Consider the following 21,896-nt stretch of genomic DNA (forward strand, 5'->3'; position numbering starts at 1 on the left):
GCCACACGAGCTGCGTGCAGGTGACTCTGGTTTCTCCCGTGCTGGCAGCCGAGCTCGTCTCTGCCACCAGGTTGAAGAGGAGAAAGTGCTGATTAAGCCTGGCTTACAAAAGCAGAGTCCAATTATCATCAGCTTTTGTGTGAAGGAAATTATGAGCTTTTATCTAGGCAGCAACCTCAACCACGCACACCCCCGGGCAATTTGACATCCTTTTTGGAACAGTCGCATCTCATCTGTCCGCAGTGCAAATGGTACCCTACAGAAGGCGAAGCAAGAGAACGCCGGTCTCTCTTCTAGAGCTCAGAGGCGATGCAGGGGAGCAGGCGGCTGGCACAGGACCAGAACCGCGGGAGGCTGAATCCCACAGCTCGCCTGGAGGAACTATTTCAAGCATGTTAAATTTTAACCACATATGGCAGCATCTCTGCGCTCCAGGGAGAGGTCATCGCAGAGAATCACAAGCTCCATCCCAAGTCGGTCCAAAATAAGAAACAATTTTTCAAAACATCCCAGCTCCCTGCAAGCTGAGAGTCTGGAACAGAGCTCTTCCTCTGCCTGAGGGCAAAAACATACACAATTCTTCATTGCTGACCTTTAAATTGTCAGGAAACTAATACAAGCAATCTTCCCTGAGAAGCCATGGAGAAGGTGAAAGGAGAACGTGGCATATGAATAAATGTAAATCCAGAGGGGGCTGGGGAGAGGAAATCAACCTTACATGGTCTGTGCCGATCAAGGTTATCATTAGGAGAGGAAGCAGAGAGTAGCTGAGATCTCAGCTGCCATACCCCGCTGGTGCTGCTCCGAGTTCCTGACCTGGAGCCTGGCAGCCACCCTATAAAAGAGGTGTTATGGGACCGTCTAAGCAGCACAGGGATGCGATTTCTGAGAAATCGGTTGTTGTCAGCACTGGCACACGCCACAGAAAGCTATTCGAGGTGCATAAGACCTTCTATACCCTGGGTCTGTGACCCAACGGCAGGACACAGAAGACCGTCTCCTGCTCGAAGAAACCGTTTTCTGTGGCAGGACCCTCTGCATCGCTCCCTCACCTTCATCCCACCCCTGGCCCCTGTGCAGCAACCTTCAATGCAATGTTTGATTCGCTCGTCTTCCTCTTTCCCCTCCGACGCCGCCAGCCCAGCTCACGCACTGACGACTTGTCACGGAGGAGCTGTTGGTGCCTCCTGCTCTAACGCCCCACTGCCAGCGCTGACCCCCAGCAGAAAGCAGAGAAGCCGCGTCCTTCTCAGCCCCGTTCGCTGCAGCATTGGTGCTGAGCTGCCCCACGGTGCTCCGCACCCACACCAGCACTAGGAGTGAGCGTGTGTGAGGGGTGGCTGGGAAGGGGACTCCTTCCATCTGTCGCTCTCTTTCCTTTGCACATCAGCTCCAAGATAACGTCAAGGTGAGTAATGAGAAAGTCCAAAAATAGAGAGCTCTCCCGGAGGAGCATGAGCTAACGCAAGTGCCCAAGTCAGCGCCAAGCTGCGTAAGGAAGGCGAAGCAGAGGGGCTACGCGCTACACCTGCACGTGATGTTCCCCCAGTCACCTTACCGCACGCTTGGCTCCACATCTGGGTGGTGGTTTTACACGTTCCTTCAGCGGACAAGTGCAAGAGAAGGAACTGTCGCTGCTCGGTGCCCACGCAGGGCTCTGGCGTTAGAGGCACGGGACTGAGGGCTGCTCGTTCCCCAGTCCCTGCCCCACGTCTGCCTCCACAGGGTCTCCCACATGAGCCACTTGAACCAGTTCCAGTAATACATTGGCTTGGTGACCATGACCAGAGGTGACATGCCTTAAGCACAGCTCTCCTAATTTTGTGTACGTCCTGGTTTAACCCCAGCCGGCAACTCAGCCCCACACAGCTGCTCGCTCACTCCCCCTCAGTGGGATTGGGGGAGAGAATTGGAAGAGTAAAAGTGAGAAAACTCATGGGCTGAGATAAAGACAGTTTAATAGGGAAAGCAAAAGCCGCGCACGCAAGCAAAGCAAACCAAGGAATTCATTCACCACTTCCCACCGGCAGGCAGGGGTTCAGCCATCCCCAGGACAGCAGGGTCCATCATGCATAATGGTGACTTGGGAAGACAAACACCATCACTCCGAACGTCCCCCCTTCCTTCTTCTTCCCCCAGCTCTATATGCTGAGCATGACGTCATATGGTATGGGATATCCCGTTGGCCAGTTTGGGTCAGCTGTCCTGGCTGTGCTCCCTCCCAGCTTCCTGTGCACCTGGCAGAGCATGGGAAGCTGAAAAGTCCTTGACTAGCGTAAGCATGACTTAGCAACAACTAAAGCATCAGTGTGTTATCCACGTTATTCTCATACTAGTCCAAACCACAGCACTATACCAACTACTAGGAAGAAAATGAACTCTATCCCAGCCGAAACCAGGACACTATATCCCGTTGACCTCCTTAATTTCACCCACATGGAGTTGTTACAGCACTGCAATGGCAAAGGGGACCACGAAGGTCGGCCTCCTCCCAGTCCGTCCACTCTAAACGGGGACCCCTCGGCTTCTCCGCCCCGACTTAGCAGAGGTGACAGACTCGCTCCCCACCAGCCTCCCGACGGGCAGCAATGCCGGGGTCGCTTCCTCGACAGGCGAGCGGAGGTGCCTGCGGCAATCGGGGCTGGAGACGCTCCCGGTTGTGCAACAGCAGCTGCTGGTCGGCACAGCTGCTGCCTCCCTCCTTGGGGGGAGAAAACAGATTAATCAATGAAACCAAATCCGACTCATCAGAAACTACAGCCATCTGTTAGATTATTAATAGACACAGAACTCATGTAAAGCACTGGCATTGATACTACATTTCTGGAGGAAATGTTTAGGTTAGCAGCAACTGCAGTGTTGGGGGGGAGAGAGGGGTGTTGATGGTGGTGTTTAAATCAGTTTATTATTTCACCTCTGCAGAATCAAATTAGTGGATTTCTCCCCACATTCGTCCAGTACAGCATCTCGCCCTCGGAAGGCTAAAGCCTTATTTACTTTTTTTTTTTTTTAAACTATAATCCTCACCCCAGGCCTTCTTTAGACTCCTAAACCATTCACCTACCTGCCTGCTCATTTCTCAGGTCTCTTCCTACTGAAGGGAGCGCAGGTTAAGTGGGAAAGTGTCTCGAGAACCTCCCAGCCCTGACTTCGCCATGGAACATCGCAGACACTGCAGCCTTGTCAGGTGCGCAGAGCGAGAACCAGGAGCGGTTTTCACACAGGAGACCAGGGAAAGTCACAGAAATCCAGCGGCACTTCAGCCAGCTCATTTTCACTTCTGGTACCAAGAGACTGAAAGGTGAGGGTCAGTGAGAGGAAACAACTTTCCCGATTATTTTAAACCATCTCTATTATTTTTGAGATATGCATTTAAACTGCGTGCATACTTTGCTCTTCCTTTTTTATAATCAAGTTATTTCTGTACTGTGCTTGATTCTCTTGGGAGAACAGGCAGCTAAAATAAACACTCCATATTTACTCACATCAAATAGTTTTTCCAAGAGGAATTGAAATAAAACTGAGAAGGGGCCTACTTTTCCTTAACCTCCGGCTTGAAACATCGTGACCGGAGGAGCCAGCCTCCCTCGCTTGCCCCACTGCGATTTGCTCTCCCCGAAGCAGACGCAGCGGAGATGAGCCATTTTACATTCATGCCATTTTTCTCACGCCTGACCGCCTAGAAATAGCGCAGCCAAAACAGATGTAACGCATCTCTTTTCCAGTGCGTGCGAAGGGAACACAAGGAGCCCTGTCCTCGCAGCCCGCAAAGCGGGCAGCCTGCTCCCCCCGCGCAGCCCCGGGACCGGGAATTCACCCCCCGGCCCAGGAACGAAAGTCGTCAAGGGTGGACAGCTACCAAATGGGCCCCCGAGGGATGTCAGACAAACCACACCGAACAGCCCGAGGGTAGGACAGCAGTCGTGGTTCCTGGAGATGAGAATAAACCAGCCATGACGATACAGGAGCGGGCAGCAGCTGCGCGCAGCAGCTCAGGACCTCAACCCGCTGCGAACAAAAAGCAAAGCTGAAACAAGATCCAGGCTCCAGCAAAATGGACTATTTCCAAGTATTTGAAAAAGCTTCAAACAGCTGTGGGGAGGAAGAAAACTCTCACAGCCCATGACAAGGCAGAGCAAGACAGACCCAAAACCAAGGTCTCCGCTAAGACAGAAAGGGCATCGAGTCTCTGAGGCCGGCCGGAGGGCACGGGTGGTGCTGGCTGGGCACGCTCAGCAGGCTCCGCTGCTCAACCATGTTTGAGGAAAATCCTCCTTCAAGGTACCTGACAAGACTGGCCCACCCAGAAGACTCCCACGAAACCAACACAGCCGTAAGTCGTGTTTTGCAGGACCAGGAAACCACAGGACACGTCCCAGTGGACACCAGCGACAGCTTTGCTTCCTCCGGTGACTTGCCAGCAAAGCCAGCCTCCCCGCAGAACCCCCTGGCAAACCTGAAGATGCTGATGTCCAGACAGAAGGCCGAGTACGAATCTAAAATTGCCAGGTAAAGGATTTTAAAAACTACGAGGCTTCAGGGAAGGCGTCGCTTCCTACTGTGCGCAGCTACTGCGGGGGCCTTATCCGGGAGCAGGGTCTATGGATGCTGCTGCAGGCAGCACCTCCACGTACCACGGTGAGCGTCACCCGGGAACCAGCATTACAGCATTAGGTTAGCGATTATTCAGTTATTTAAATTCATCTTCCTGTGAGGCCTTGAGAAACTCCAGAGCATCTATAAGATTTTTTGCAGGGCTGCGCAGAGCTCGTGAAAAGCCTCTGGTCTGTTGTGTATTTTTCTCTTTTTGCCTTAATCCAATATTAAGCTTTTCTCTAGGGAAAAATGTGCGGGCTTCTCGGCAGCGTTAGCAGCAAGTCATTATTCTTTACAAATTGCAAGTCATGAATTTTAACAGCTCAGAGGAAAGTGTTCATAAGTATTTTCCCAATTTCTAAGATTAGAAATTTAATAGAGATTTAGCCATAGCTTGTTATCAAGGGGAAAAAAGCAGAAACACTTCCAGGCTCTGCTTTCCAAATAGTGCTGCTTTTCTGTTGTGTAGTTAAAAGGAATGAGCATTTTAAATACAATATTGTTCATTAAAGTTACAGGTATGTTGTGCAAATTGACTATTTGATTAAATCATAAAATACCTCAACATGCATCATTGCAACAGATGGCAAGTGGGTAATGCTGAATTACACTTTGCCTTGCACATTGTGTAAAGAAAAAAAAATACATTTAATCTTTAATTTCTTGAAGAAGTATTCATCAATTTCTTCTTAGTAAAAGGAGCTATTCCTAGGTTTTTGGCCTTTCTTTTTTTAAAAAAAAAAAATCTCTTTGCTGTATTCTGCTTATGTTTTCCCTTAAGCAGAATCCTCAGTGTTTCCTAAAAAACCTAAAATATGTTGCGTTGCCATTTGTTGTTAGACTACTGTAGTACTCCACTACAGAAAAAAAAACCTGAATCCTTTGGCCATACAGTTATTTATATTTATTGTAAATTAGGATAACTAAAAATTGCAGCTTTTATTCTAATACATAAACACCATACATTGGAAAAGTATTGGGGATGCCAATACTTACATTTATAGTTACTACTTGTATGTTAAAAAGGGCTAGCTTTAAAAAGCCTATAGCTTTATTGAGAAAGGGGGAAACGCTCCTGTGTTTTACAATGTCTGTCCCTCCTGCAGCCTGGAGCAGCGGAACAGCGAGCTGCAGTCGGAGATTAAGGATATGCATTCAGAACTGGGACAGCAGCGTAAGTGGTACAGTCTTGCGGAGATGAAAATGCGAAATGCAGAGAGAGCAAAGGAAGATGCAGAGAGAAGAAATGAGATGCTCCAAAAAGAAATGGAAGAGTTCTTTGAAACCTTCGGGGAAATTAACAGGTGGAAATAAACAGGAGCGTGTTCAGTTTGAACTTGAGCCAAGCGGTAGGAGAGAGAGGGGCCACATCCTGATTTCAGCAGGTACTCCCATTTCAGAGGTGAATAAGAAAGCCAACAGTAAAAACCAGGCTGTCAGTTGTGAAGTGAGCAGTTGATGGCAGCTCGCTGGGACCCCTGAGCGCCAGGAGCTCTGCACCACCCTGCCGATACCAGGGATGCTTTCTCTTACCACGGGAAAAATCCTTCCGACACACTGCACCCCCAGCTCCCCCGCCAGCCCACGCAGCATGCGGGGGGGCTCTCCGGCAGTGTTTGGCTAGCCTTGAGCCTTGCACTGCTGCACTAAATGCCTAAGCGGCTGAGTGGTTTTAATCACGGATGTCATGCTTGCTGGAGCGTGTTTTACCAGCCACCCCAGAGGTCCCAGAGGTATTACATGGGCTTTAACAGAGTGCTGAGCTCATACCTGCATCCCAGAGTCAGCTGCTCCGTTAGCGCCGAAGACAGAGAAACAAGGAGACAACACACTTGCATCTCCCCCCAGTTCCCACCAGCACTCTCGCGTGGCCCCGCGCCTGGGATCCAGAGCTGTCGTGCGGCTCCCGTCCTCTCACTGCAGGGACATTCCTTCACGGAGGAGGAGGAGGACTCTCACAAAGCCGCTGGCTCCTCTGGATTACAGCTGGCCTCCCGACAGGACTCCCATAAGAACACATTAGTCCATCACTGCCAGGCCCCCGCACTCCCATCTCTTCAGAGCTACCTCTCTCCACACAAGAAATGTGTTAACTATTTTGATACCAGCATTAATGACACACAGTTAAAGATCAATAACCGCTGTTCTTTTAACCCACTGCAGAAGAACTTGAACATGAACAATGGCATCTGTATACTTAAACCTGTACTGAATTTAAAATTACACTTTATATGAGAAAAACATGTGGTTCATTATTTGCTCTTCAGCAAGACTAAGTGACCATCTACTTGATAACTCAGTGTCTCACTGAAACAGCTATGATGTGTAAGCAGAAACCACACAGATGTTTTTCTTCTTCCCCAGGGAAGAGCAAGCAGCTCGTTTTAAGATCAAATATGACTGAATCAAGAAAAGAGTCTTATCCCACACGGTTCACGGAGCAAAGCAGCCCTGCCCTATTCCGTGCCCAGGGCAATGCTGCAGGCCCGTTAGTCATACGTGCACGCTGGCCGACCCCTTCCATGCACTGCCTGGTCTCCACGAGTGCATCGTTGAACCGTAACTTGTTTCTTTGCAGCCTTACCTTCACAACAAGTAATCATGAACCCAGCAGTACTTACATTCTTCTTGCTTCTTTTTTCCACTTTTTTTTTTCATCTTCTAAGACCTCATTACTATGAAAAAACACCTCTGAAGTCCCACTCTCCTCAAAAATTATTTGGGTCTTGTTTAATTAGTTCCCTCCTTCCTTACCTTTCTAGAACTGTCCTGCCAACTTCAAGAACTTGCAGGAAATGCAAAGAAAAGGTATGGCAGAAGGCAAGGAATGTACTTGGGTAATGTTTTGTAAAGCACTGCACACACATCATCATCCTGCTTCATTATTTCTTTTGTTCTCTATTTAACAAATTAGATCTTCCTCTAGCTGAAGAAGCAACCTGAAAAACTTCCTATCATCAAATACAGGGGAGCTTCGGGATCCACTGGCCATCCCTGCTTTATCCAGATACTCTGTGGCCATAGGGAAGAGATAAAACTCCAAGTTCTCCACGCAAGAAATAGCAACATCACTGTAAAAATTATTTCAGATTATCATCGGTGAAGCTTTTACAATGCCAAAGTCTGTCTGGAGAGCCCTAGCCCTGCATCTAGAAAGGCAGCTATGTTAACCCTTCCTTTAATATTAGAAAACCTTCATTAAAAGCAGTTAGATCAAAGTAGCAGTTCAGTTTTACTTCACCTTCCCTGGAGTTAGGGCAGACAGATTTGCGAAGTGCCTGGAAACCTCATCACTATCTCTGCAAGAATACTTACCTCCTCCTGAAAATAAGTACAATGGAACTATTGTTTCAAGTTAGCTGCACCTTCGTCTTGTTCAGTGAGAACAAAATGAAACACAACGTTGTTTGAGCACAAGGTGAAGAGAAAATTCTTCCCCAGTCCTTTTATACACGTACACACACATACACACATGTATATAGCAGTACCTTACTGAAACTTGCAAGAAGTCCGACAATCTGATTACGATACTGTCGAGGCACGTGGGTGGGAATACAGATCTGTCAGTATTACCACGCACGCTTCTGCGGTTTAAAAAACCAAACAAATTTCAAAGTACACGTGGCAGTAAAACCAAGTGCTGTTAATGTGTCCAAATGTTCCAGCTGATCAGGAGAAAGCAGCTCCAACCAATCTCCTAAAGCTGTTCTTCATTCATTCTTCATACCAATACTAACTTTTTGGTTAACTGGAAGCTAAAGTGGTAACTGAAACTTATGTTTTAAGACAACTAAGAGCATACATCATTTTGGTTACATAAAACATTCCATTTCGACACAGGAAGAATCACAAAAAAGAAAACATTGCTACAGTAAATAAGACAGACTGCTCAAATCTTTTAAGTATACATATTTATTTTTAATTTTACAGTGGCTTTAGTACTGGTTTACGATAAGGTTTTTGGAGAAAAAAAAACAAAAAGCTTCAGAACGAGGCTTTAACCAGAACTTCAGAACTAGCTACTGACAGTTTTCCTTATGAAATTCTAGTTTCCTTAAAGAAAATCAATCAAAAAAAACCCAAGGAAGCGTAACCAACCGCTGTCCATAAAAAAACCCAAAAAACTTTCTAGTCATCCTGAAAACAAAGTCCAGCAACAGACAAAATAGCCACTGCATTGAAAGGAACGTGTTCCTATTGCACAAGCATCAAGAATGAGATATGACAATCAAAGCCTAATTTCATAGGCAGAAGAGGCCACATGTATCTATAGAATTAGACTTCAAAGCACATCTTTCTTCTGAAATTATATACCACACTATAACTAATATTAAGGCCATAAAATCAGAATACTGTAACAAGTGATAGGGCTTGATGCTACTTTTTGTGACATTTGGTAAACAGAAGGTGGGAAAGAGGGCCAAAACAAGACATACAGCGCATTCTGAAGGGAGTTAAAATTTGAAGGCATTTCAAACAAAATTCTCAAAGAATTTTTGGAGGGGGTTTATTTTGAGTCATTAGATAAAATTGGATTTCATAACAAATCACCCAAGAAGCCTATTATACTCTTTAATAACGTGTTCTGGAGTACACTATAGAATATATTCTCTGGAATTAACATTTGAATTTGTACGAAAACAGTTAATTATTTCTATTTGTTATTCCCTCTTTAAAATAGACAAAAATTTGTATAATCTTTATAAATTATCTTAATGACCAGGTAAGGCTTCACTGTACTGAGTATTCACACAAGTATCTGTGATTTGCTCTTAATTAGGTATATTGATTACACTAAACTGCTAAAACCACCGGGGGAACCCAACATGTCATGTAACATAAAGAAAGGGATAGTTACACATTGCTATCTTTTCTAATTGTGTTCATTTTATTAGTGTATAAAACACCTGAAAGCAATAGCTCCAAAGAAGCAGTAACTACCATGGAAGTTTAAACATTTTACTTCAGGAAAATCTGGGAATCTGATGAAGCTGAAAATGCACATTCGTCATTTTATAAAGTTTGGCTTGCCACCATTTAAGAAAATATAGGTATCAAAAACAGACAAATACACTTGCTAACCATCTGTTACATTTTCTTTTAAAAAATTAGCACCAATTTAAGCATCTGAATTCATAGAAAAGCTAGTGACACACTTGGTTTTTCAAAAAAGTTTTTCCCCTTTAGAAGACAATACAATAGCATATGCTCACGGGTATTAAATTAGCTTTGTAATCAGTAACAAATATGACTGCTGTTTCAGATAGTGAACATAAAATGTTGTTCTTACCCAATTACTTTCTCCACTGCTTTTGTTATCCTAAGAAACTATGGAGTGCTGAGCTACAGACCCAGGGAAACAAATACACGTGTACTTGCTCAAGTACACCCTAGAAAGTATCCGGGTTTCGGACTCGTATTTTAGAGCAGGGACAGTGTCTTCCCGTGGTATTCGTAGAGCACCTATTGCAGCGGAGTCCCAATAAGCAGATGTTCTGGCCTTACCATAACATATACAACTACCTCAAGATGCGTTGCCAGAAGTTAATAAAAAGTTTTTTGTTTAAGAAAAAGAATCCTAGTGCTCATAGCTAGCTGACCTTGCTACAAGAACAAACATCGTTATATCTTTGTTGTACCTTTATATAATAGATGGCCAGGTAGTCACACTGCTATTCAAGTCACCCTACAGGCATTTGAGTACGAGATGTTTCTTACTATGTGTTAAATTTCAGCCCATAAAAAAATTTCTAATTTTAAATCTCTGAAAACAGGTTTATATTTAAAGGAACGTGCTGATCAAATCTATCAGAATAGCAAAGATTGCAACCAAAATTTAAACACGTTAAACATTTTTTTATGTCATTCCTTTTTACACCATATACTGGTCGTATTTAGAAGAATCCTAAAGTGCTTCAAACCCAGCAATTAATGAAGTTGATTTCTTTTGTGCAAAACTGCAAGCACCTTTTCAAAAAATAAGCAGCAGCATCAAGGAATAAAAACTTAAATAGTTAAATGTATTTTCTGTATTTTGTTTTGAATTCTTGGACCAAAATAATTTGCCATATTTTCAATAATAAATTGCAGAAGAGTGCATTTTATTGGTTTAATTTTATACTGGACTTGTTTTACATATACTGTTTGAAATAGCGGACCCAGGTAAATTTATATCCACAAAGCAACACTGTGGGATTGAAATCCAACAACTAAAATTTTAGCTACAAAAATAGTCATTTTATAGAACACAAACAGAAACGATGGTGCTCTCTCCACTTTCCTCCAACACTAATATGAGAAAAGATGGTTTACCTAAAACATTAGTTTAGCTCCAGACATTTTTAGCATGCAGAGCGGGCAAAAAATAAAACTGATTTGGTAAGTTGTGTAATAAGCTTTTAGAACATCACTATCACTCATGTAATAGACAATCTAAAATATAGGTAAAATAATGTGCCAGAATACATTTTTCTGTCATATTTCAACATGTTAAAAAAAATAATCAAAGACACTCTGGAAAAGCAAAGAAGTTACTAGATTAATCTATAGGAACTCAAATCCAAATTCTGCATCTGGGTGCAGGTGTCCCTGGATCAAAACCAGTTTTGAGCAGGAATTACACAATACACATCCCAGGAAGGAATTTGGTTCCCAGTATATGGTATCACTAAGTTTAGCATCAAGCCCTGATAGAATCCATATGATATATGTAGAATATACAGACAAAGGCTGTTCGGCATTTACCCCCCACCACGCTTAAAGTACTTCCATTTCAAGTGTCACAATTCAGATGAAACACTCCACACAAACTGTATTGCTGCAAGACTGAACCCGTACTCCAAAACAGCATTATGTTCAGTAAAGATTTGTCTGCACTTTAACATCTGAACTTCCAGCACACACCAAACTAGAGGACTGCACTTCTGCCAAAAAAAAAAAAGGGTCATTCACTCAGTTCTTGGAGACTCTGTATGTCAGCTGTATTTTGAATGTCTAAATCCTACTTCATTCATAAAATTATAATTTTAAGCCAAATACAATCAGATCCAAAAAGGAAACTGATTTAGCATTTAAGGTCCTTCCTTTAGGAAAGAAAAATTAAACATATGGAATCAGTTGTTTTTTTTTTTTTTACTTAACTTTGAACAAACACATATGCTCTGTTAGGACTTAAAAAAGACAAAGAAAACCTCAAGAGCCCTCTGGTTCCTAACAGTTTTTGAAACTTACCAACCAACTAGTTAATTTCTAGTTAAGGTTCAGTTTAATTTTCATTATTTTGACAAAGAAATGCAAAGCATTACTGGAAACATTACAAAACTTCAAAGGCTGTTTGCAGACACTAGTTTCCAGTCATTAGACTAGTTTATTTTGTATGACCCATGCAGACAAAGCCTTAATTTTGACATTCATTTCTCATCTTTTTCAATAAAAGACTAGACTTGTCATACCACAGTATTTCCTCAAAGCACACTTACAGGCTGATTATCCAGATTTCAAGCTTCTCTTTCTAAGTTTTTGAGGAAAAATTATATGAGCACAGATGAAATGAACTGTTTAAAACATACTCCATTTCTGCAATGCCATTCAGCTACTCAGCGTTCATATATTTAACATAATGTTTCTGGTAAATTATCTGATTGATAGCCATAGATTCCTCTCTTTTTTCAGGTGAGCAGTTAAGATTACAGATTGTATCTATGTTGACCACCACTTATTTTTAGTCATATTTCATAAATTGTTTATGTATACCGCAGTAGTGTTAACACTATACAAAGTCTCCCAAAGAAAAGTAACATTCATGTTTACAAAACTGAGCAGGTTTCTTAATATATATATGTATACACACACTCACATACGCTTAATCTTTAAATACATATAAATATTTATAAATGCCAAAGTGCAAAAAAATGGTCAATTGCATCACTTTACATACATGATTTTAGTATTAGGAGTAAAAGTGATTATATTGCACAACAAACTCTCTAAACTTTTAAACCCCTGTCAAGTTACACGTGCATTTTGTTTTCCATCAATGATGAGGTTCTCACGGCATTGACGACCATTTCACAAACGTGGCACTGAACTTAAATCTGCAATCAGGAATACAACTATATGTATATAATCTGCATGCAGTGCATTTATAGTCTATATTTGCACACTGAAATAGTATGGGAACTTTAGCATGCACCTATTCTGCATGCGTTTTTCTGAATATAATCTGCACATGTGCCTTCTTGAGATCAATGTTCATTCAGGTTATTAGCAACTTGGTTTTGAATTATACTGGAATCAAAATCCACAATATTCACAGGCATTTCATGCATGCTCTGAAGGCAGCAACATTTCTGTAAAATTTCGAAGCTTCAATGTATGCCATAGCCAGAAGACATTAAAAAAAAAAAGGTAGGAGACAGATTTTCCTACAACAAGATCTACAAATAAGCTCAGTTATCTCGGGGTTTTTTTTATTCCAAGAGCACATATTCAAGCTTACAGCATGTACTAGGAGAAGGTCAGATACCAGTTCAAATCATGGAGATAGGGCAGTTGCGTTAAAAAACATTAAAAGACAATTTGAATCACAGAATAATTTAGGTTGGAAGAGACCTGGAGGTCATCCGGTCCAACCTCACCTTGTTCTGAGCAGCCCAAGTCCAAAAGGAAAAATTCAACTCTGCGAACATCCAAAACACAGGAAAAAAAATCTTTGTTGTGTTAAGTCTTCTAAAGCAGTAACTGTTAAAATGAATATAGCACAGTGCAACTTCAGTTGAAAAAGATAAAAATCTTGAAAAATTAAATCCAGTAGACTACTTCCATAGTGAATCACTAATGTTCATTTTGAATAGGTGTCTTTAGTAATTTTAACTTACACAGATAACAAGGATTAAAAAAAAATGCAAAAGAACAGCAACCTATACTGTTCTGCTATGCTGTAAATAGGTATTTTTAAATGTTTTTTCCAGTGACAAAAAATGCACTAAAAATATTTCACATTTACCGTCAGTATCCAAAGATAAACTAAGGCATCCGTAGGTTTAAAACCAAACAACAAGAAAAAACCCAGGCCCCAATATCCTGCAATTCAATTAAACAGAATTTTAAAAATCCAAGATTCCAGGTGACAATCTGAAGTTAATATGTCAAGTACTTTGTTAATTTTTAAATTTTTTTTAACCTTCCGGGACAGTGAAACCTTAATATTTTTGCTACAGCACATTAAACTATTAAAAAGGGGTACAATTTTAATACAAATGCAGTGTTTGCAAAAAGAGCAATTGCTGCTTTTCAAATCGTAAGGTCAGAAACAATGGACAATTTTCTTTTACAAGAGAAGTATGTCAGTAATGCAGTGGCTGACTGTGCCAGTTTATTTTGTAAGTTCTATTTATATACTCAAGTCAAGAGTATCTGGATCAACAGCTAAATATAGTGCCTTTAAGAAAGTGGTGTTTTACCTCATCTTGTACATCTGTATTACTCTTATATAGTTTCATCTCACACACATGCACACACAAGATCCTTTAGCAAAATTTCACACCCGTGCACTCTAGAGTGAACGTGCACAAAATCACAAGTGTGTAGTATAAAGCAATTTAAGCCCTACTCTACTGCAAACGCATTTTCTAATTCAACATATTGTGCAATGTAACAGGCAATGTTTGTATTACCTGATTCTGAAAACTGTATTGATAAGCCTGCATTGAAACAGCAAATAATCTCCTCTTCTCTGACACTGTATTTAGAAAATATGTATTAAATACGTTTTTCTCCTCCAGCACAGATAGAGAGGTTTTCCTAATGCGGTAATAGAGCTAAGCTTTGTTAACTAAATACTTAAAGTGACTCAAAGGTACTGTATTTTTATTTCTTTAATTACTCGCTGGATAGAATGGACCCATTAAAAAAATGGAAAACATTTATGCAGCTCTTCTTGAGGCTGCAAGTCTCTCCCATTCATCTGTCGTTTTATCAGAGTTTGCAGTGAATGAAGAGCATCACGGACACAACCTCCTTTTCTGTTTGTTTTTGTTAAAGGACCAGTATCACAAGCTAGAAAATACAGAACATTTTAGCACTCTCTCCTCTCCTAAGCAAGCACTGCTTCACAGATAAGTCACTCATCCTTCCCTAAGATTTAATTAAACCGCTGTATCTTCCATCCATGTTTAAAAAACTGAAAAAGTTAGACATACATAGGTGAAATACAAAGTAATGGCTATATTCTTTAAACTTCATGTTTATCTCTTCTACAAGAAGACAGACAGAATTGTTGGAAAGTGAAGATAGAAAGGGCTCAATAAAAGTGCTATGTGGAAGAATAACTGCCCTTTAAACATAGTACTGAGAGCGTTCAATGTGTGAGTTCACACTTAAATATAACACCCCAGTCGTTAAATAAAGCAAACTGCCACAGTCACACGTTAAAACAAACTTCATAGAGACTATACATTCAAAAAACCTACTAATGAGCAATACTGTACTAAAATGTAAACAAACATTGTGTCACAGAAGCCTGCTAGTTGGGACTGAAGATTCATGAACCCACTTAAGAGGCGTTATTGGCTAGAAGTCTATTATAACTGCTCACCTGAAATAGGCTGAAACAAAGAAAAGCCTATAATAGTGTCTAAATTTAAGGTTTTTTGTTCTTTAGACATTGATTTGCTTTCATTCTACAACATTAAGCAGGCAATTTCATAACAACTGAGTAAAAAAAAAAAACAGGCATTACTTTAGCAGAACATGCAGAACATGGAGTTTTTCTACTTGGTTCCATTAACTTACAAGCAATTCAGGCCCAATGGAAGCAAGAGTTCTTTTCCAAAGTCAAGTCTGCAATCCTGGCTGATCATCGACATCCTTCAAGGGGTCCTGTCAAGGCATCGAGGCTGCTGTCTGTATCTGAGGCCAATGTTTGCTCTGTTGACATGGATGAAATGTCATTGATAGATGATGACTGGGAAGGACTGGTGTTGCTATTCACTGCTGCATCTGTGCTAAGTAAACCAAACATAATAAAATCTGAGGCAAGACAATATTACAGGTACAAATAACCATACTTCTAGGCTCTGAGCATCACTTTCCCCACAGAAATCCTTAGGAAATTAATAAACAGTAGAAAAGCAAGGACAAAGTTCCCTAACACCCAAAACTCAAGGTGAACATGAAGAGATTTTTATTTTTCTCTCTCGCTGGGGAGGAAGGAGAAGAAGAAAGAAAGGAAAAAAAAAAGCAATGTATAATGTGAATAGTGACCTGAGTATCAAGAAATCTAATAGATACAATTAATAAGAGACAGTACAACATTCCAATTACTGAATCAAGAGAACAGCAGCAAACATCAGGGATTCAAATCATGGGCATAAATACTTTGCACTATTAACTACTTTAAAACAAGGAGCCCTAACAATGTTTAACCCTGCATGAAAGGAACTCATTCATGCAGATCCACAGAATAAGCATTCAGCATAAAAGTTATCTATGCAACAACTGATGTAACATGGTACCGATTATTTCATTTGATGCCTGAGCCCTTTGGGAGGAAAGCAGCTCAGGGTGTTGGGACACACAAGACTTCTTAAGTCTTCCTACAACTTACTTCATAACAATGAAAAACCACTGCACAGGGATCTCCAAAGGCTGATCAGAATCAAGAGTCTTGAACAACGCAACTTTTGCCTACCAGGATTTCTCCAGCACTTGTGCAGGATTTCTTCATTCACTTGTGCAACAGATCAGCACTACGTATCACAGGTACAGGAGAACTACTGAAACAATGACTAACCTGAGGGCTGATCTTTTACCACACCATTCTTGCTCCTTTCTTCCCAATCCATTACTTCTTTGTATATTAATTCTTACGGGAGAAGGGTGGAGGAATGAGACAAGAGACAGAAAAAACATTGTGAGATCACAGAGGATTTCTATACAATTTACATATGTGTAAAGGTACAATGAAATGGTTAAGGGTCAGTCTGGAAGTACACCTGTATAGGTTGTGGGTTTTTTGGTTTTTTTGGGTTTGTTTGGTTTGGTTTGGTTTTTTTGTTTGGTTGGGTTTTTTTAAAGGCCTATGGCAATGATTAGAGAATTCTACTGATTTTCTTTATGCATCACAGAAAGACACCAAGCAGGTACCAAAATCAACATATTTTATAAACAGCTGTCCATTTAAAAGTAACAACCAACCCACCCCAAAACTTTATGTATACCTATGATGCGCTAATATTAACTGTAACAAAAAAAAAAAAAAATCAGATTTGGATTAAAAAAAAAACATATGGATAACCCCTGTGGAAATTTTACTTTGCTAACAAAACCATACAAAAATGTCTTTATTCTTAAAGAACAATCTCCATGGATACATTGAGGAAAGTCTGGAAATTCTGAAGTAGGTTAAACAAATAATTAAAAATATTGCATTAAAGCCTTCATTTAATAATCAAGGACGATTTAGGATACAGGCACCTGAACAACAACCAAAAAAACCAACAAAATCAAAGCTGTAACTTTAAAGGAGCATCCATTATTCTGTCTGATACGTCTGTAGTATGGTTCACACTAGAAGTTAACTTTCAGTTAACTCACAGTAGCTTGTGTATGTACCCATAGTCTTAATGTAACTAAGAGTAACAATATTTAAATAGATTAAGACCTCTTTAATTGAGTAACAACATTTACAAATGGATTCAATTAGATGTAACTGATCCATTTTGATTTTCCACCTTGCATTAATCCAAAATAATTTGAAGTGTACCTGTGCAGACATGCCCTAAAGAAAATATATATATACCAGAATCAACATCTGAAATTTATAAAGCTATTTTACAAAAACAAGCGACTTCCAAAGTACTAAGCAAAGACGTCTATCACCCCTGGTCCTCTGATGGTAAATGTATAAAATCTGAACTGCCTCACCACTTAATGTTTTTGACTAGAATTATAAGATGTAATTGATTTCAATACCACAATGCTGTTTATTCTTTTGTTTAAGTCAACAGTTTAACCTATTTGGGTCAATGAATAAAAAATAACAAGAGGAAAAAAAAAACACCCAACAAAACATTCTTCTACTATTTAAAACCTCTAGAACAAATGCAATAGTAAATATTGTCAAGAGATATGGCTTAAATAACACACACTGAGAAGAGGCACATGTTTCTCTTTCACAGAATTTTCTATCGAGAAAAAAACCATTGAGATTACAAACACTTAAGAATAACAAAATACTCAGAGGAATGGAAGAAAAAAAAAGAAAACTGCAGCATTTTGTTGAACAGACTTCAGAATGTTACATGTATATATATGTACATATACGCACGTATGTATATATTCACTCCAAATAGAACATTTTTCAATTACTGATTTCTTTTCATATTGCCACAAGCAGTACTGCATAATGGGAATAGTGGGTTCCAGTCAGTTACACAATCCAGCACACATGTACTGTGAGCCACGCATTAATAATTCAAGTTATTACAATAAATGTCATTTGTCATGCTCACTTTTTACCTTTCCATTCTTCAATTGCATGTTCTCTTTCTTCCAATTGTGCATCATAGATTTGAGGTGGAGGCTACAAGGAAAAGAAAGTCTATACTGTATCTACTACATCAGGTTAAAACAACCAATCATAACTAAGAAAATCTAAAAATGACAACTTTTTTAGCACTTTTTCACCTTCATCTTTGACAGTCTATTCCCCATACCTCAGTCACATTCATTTTAAAACTCCAGAATTTGCTTTTAAAGTCCTAGCTCCCACTGAAAAGCTGTTTAAAAGCATCAACGAAAATTAAACTCATTGTAAGGTTTTATGGGGCCTTAGAGAAAGTCCCCTTTTAAAAAAGCCCTACATTACCACCACATAGGCAAATCCTCTGTAAAGTGAAGAGAACTATCAGCGACCACTTTCAAAAATATCAACTCCTGATGATAGGAGCTGTTCTCAGCTGTTCTTCAGGTGATTCTGCCCCTAATGTTGACCTGAAGGCTTCATGTGGTATGACTTCTGCTAGCCAAAGAATGAGTTCAAAGCATGCTCTTGACTAAAACTAAAGGTATTTAAAGTTATTAAACTATCTTAAAATTTATTTTAAATGCAGACTTACAGCTTCTGCTTCAGCTGGATCATACCAGACAGTAATATAAGGATGACGTAAGGCTTCATCTACAGAAATTCTCTTGTCTGGATCTACCACAAGCATTTTCGATAATAAATCTCTAGCTTGGCTGGCTAGAAAGTAAAAATGAAAGGAACGTACATGTGAAAGAGCTGTAGAGTTTAACGTCTGATACAGAAAATGAATACCAGGAACATAGGACGTATACTAACAGATTTCTAACATACACTGTAAAAACAGGCCTACAAATCCAAGCTTTGCTATACAGCTACTTTTTTTTTTTTTTTAAGAATGAGGTCACACCATAACATTTAAACGACAGATGCTATTCAATGGATTGAATTAAGAGAATTAAACAGAATACTGGGAACAGAGAAATAGTTCTGTATTTAATGACTACTACTAAGATTTCAAGACATGTCATAAATGAAAGAAACAGAAGGTACGGAGCTTTTAATGTTGACATGTATTGCAATAAACGTTTTATATCAAGTTTTTTAATTAAGTATTGCAGACATTTTAAATTAACGTCTTAAAAAAAAAAAGAGCGTAAAAAAAAACCTCGCCTTACTTTTTAACTTGTCACGATCAGATTCTGATGGAAATATCCAGTCTGGGAAGAGTTCTTCAAATTTAATACCAGGATATTTTGGCCTATTTTCTACATAATTCCTCACTGTAGGCTGTAGTTTCTTCATGAAGTCTGCTGATGGCGTTCCTAATTGTTCAATAACTTTATTCCATTGATCAATATCTGCACCGTATCTTTAGGAAAATCAGCTGAAGAATTTGAAGTCTGCACTATACAAAAATATCACTTACAGAAATCTGAAAAGTTAATGAAAACTTGAACAAAGGACACAAATATGAACTTTGTTCTAGCATCAACAGTATTCTGAGCTGCCATGCAAAAAGCTAGATTGACATAAAAATATGATTCAGATTTTGTAATCTTAAGGACAGGCTAGAAGTGCTGCATAATGCATTATGCTTAAATATCTTTTGCTAATTATTGTCTATTGGCTCATATTGAAAGCAAAACTTTTTGGAGCAAAGCTCCAAAAGCAGCTTTATTTGGCAATTGTATCCATAGCAAAACAACTATAAGGACAGAAGAGAAAGGCTGCTGTTGAATCTTCTGAAGTACAACATAATACCACCAACATTGAAGATTCTTGAAGGTAGGAAAAAATACATGAAAAACCTAAAGCGCAAATACATCCCATTCAAAGGAAGAAATTTTGTGCCTGTCTCCTAAGCAAATTAAGCTTTGGGTTGTAGGGTTGGGGGGGGCGGGGGGAGAAATCGGGGGGGGTTGGTTGGAGGTTTTTTGTTGTTGTTTTCTGGTTTGGTTTTTTTTGTTTTTATTTTTTAATTTTCAACTTCAGAAAAGGTTCAAAGGAGTTCTGAACAATGAATCCAGATTCCTGTAGGTTTTTAGCAGGTTCTTTTGTTTAAGTGTATCAACTGTGGTAATACTCAAAAACAACTCTGTTCTTAAATTCAGAATTTAAGTATTTTATAGGAATTGCATTTACAAGCCACAAGTTGAAATTGTGCCTCGGTGTTTCTTCTGGACCATCCCTTCTCCCTCTTTAAAGTGAAGGCATTTCCCCTAGACATGGTGACACTTGTTATAGAGATACCAGAGTCCACTCTGAACGAGCCTACTCAGGATAACAAAGCTCATTTGTCACACTGAGAACACACTGCATTAGTATTCCTGATATTTAAGTTTACTCAGATCTACACTTCACAGTTTCTGATAAAAAGAATGTGCCATTCCAGCAGGGTCTAACCATAGACCTTGCAAACATTCATAGCTAAATTCATCATCTAGCAGTTCAACCCATCCATTCTCATAGACAGATTTTGTAACAAAACAAAAACTTTTCTGCACTTTGAATGAAGATGTACTTAAAAAACACTGAGGTGCTTTTATTTCAGTTAGTGTGCCAAAAATACAACTAGAAATATATGCATAGTCACTGCTTCATGCTAAGACTTTAGACTTCTGATACAAAGATTGAAAATTGTATTTGCTTATTGAATACATTCCAACGGAAAAACTATATTAAAATCAAAATTAAGAAGTCAATATTGTTAACTCTCACGCTAAAACAAAGCACATACAAAGAAAATTTTAACATACATCAGGAAATTTTGTTCCTAGCTGGAAAACTGATTTCTGAGAGATGTCCACCAATCTAGATTCAAGGAGGTGTTTTTTCTTTGAGTAACAGCAGTCTGGTTAGTCAGCTAATCAAATTAGAGTCCAGTCTATTGTGATCTCAGAGCACTGAGGAGAGGGCAGAAAAATTTAATGACCTATCCCACTTTAGTAATAAAAACTGGAAAAAAACCAATGTCTCAGTTGGATTTCTTCAAAGTGCTTTACAGATACTGAAAATTGTGAAAAAAAAAATTCCCCAATATAGGGTTGGACTTGAAATAAACTAAGCCTGTTATAAGAAACCCAAATGGGAAAAAACCTTCCTTTCAATGTAAAGCACGCAGGACATACTATGTGAATAACCTTGCAACCTGCAGAGAAAACTACCCTTCCTGTTCTAGTGACCTCAAGGTCAAAAGTAACCACAAGTTTAGCCCGTGCCAAGTATATTTGCCTACTTTTTGGGACCCTGGAAGAAGAGAAGTTGAAAACAGTGTCCTTATTGCAATCACAATAAAGCATGATTTTTCCCAAGAAAGCAGGAATACCCCCTCATGCTTTTTGCATCAGGTAGGCAATTAGTTTCCTTCACCACCTGGGCAGAAAGAGCATTAAAAACACCCTGGCATTACTAGGCTTTCCATACGTCATCTTAGGTATCAATGTTGCCTGATTTTTCTCCATTTGTCATTTCCAGTGCAACAGCAACTGCCAGTAACTCAGGCCAGTTAACTGTAAGAGCCCTGTTCCTCCTCCGTAGCACCAGTCTGGAGCAGGCTCAGTGCATCCATCGCCCTGGCAACGCAGAGCATCTCATTCCACCCAGAGCACTGCTGCAAGTACCCCAGCAATCCCCGTCGACCACATGGGAAATACAAACTGTTGAGTCTAAGAGTAGGTTTTCCTGAAGACAGTCAAGGGCACATCATTAGGCAACATGCTGAACTTGGTTCCCTGCTCTAAATCCCCAAATACTAAGACATTTTAAAATTTAAGTG

The 21,896-nt window shown here is 40.0% G+C and overlaps 1 protein-coding gene across 12 annotated transcripts in view; it reads right to left on the reverse strand.

The window, feature by feature from the left end:
- Positions 1 to 8,490: 8,490 nt before the first annotated feature.
- MAPK9 (mitogen-activated protein kinase 9) overlaps positions 8,491 to 21,896 on the reverse strand; it is a 31,228-nt gene continuing 17,822 nt past the window's right edge. For 5 of the 12 annotated variants that reach the window (XM_075164682.1, XM_075164683.1, XM_075164691.1 and 2 more), the window contains 5 exons: positions 19,297 to 19,479; positions 18,714 to 18,838; positions 18,108 to 18,178; positions 16,388 to 16,459; positions 8,491 to 15,599 (listed from right to left, as the gene is read on the reverse strand). In XM_075164682.1, coding sequence (XP_075020783.1) covers positions 15,452 to 15,599; positions 16,388 to 16,459; positions 18,108 to 18,178; positions 18,714 to 18,838; positions 19,297 to 19,479 — 599 coding nt within the window. In that variant the 3' untranslated portion in view covers positions 8,491 to 15,451. The remainder of the gene's footprint in view (positions 15,600 to 16,387; positions 16,460 to 18,107; positions 18,179 to 18,713; positions 18,839 to 19,296; positions 19,480 to 21,896) is intronic. The other 7 variants (XR_012676053.1, XR_012676052.1, XM_075164685.1 and 4 more) reach the window with 7 other exon arrangements.

Source organism: Calonectris borealis, chromosome 15, assembly GCF_964195595.1.
Source record: "Calonectris borealis chromosome 15, bCalBor7.hap1.2, whole genome shotgun sequence".
Classification (NCBI taxonomy): Eukaryota; Metazoa; Chordata; class Aves; order Procellariiformes; family Procellariidae; genus Calonectris; species Calonectris borealis.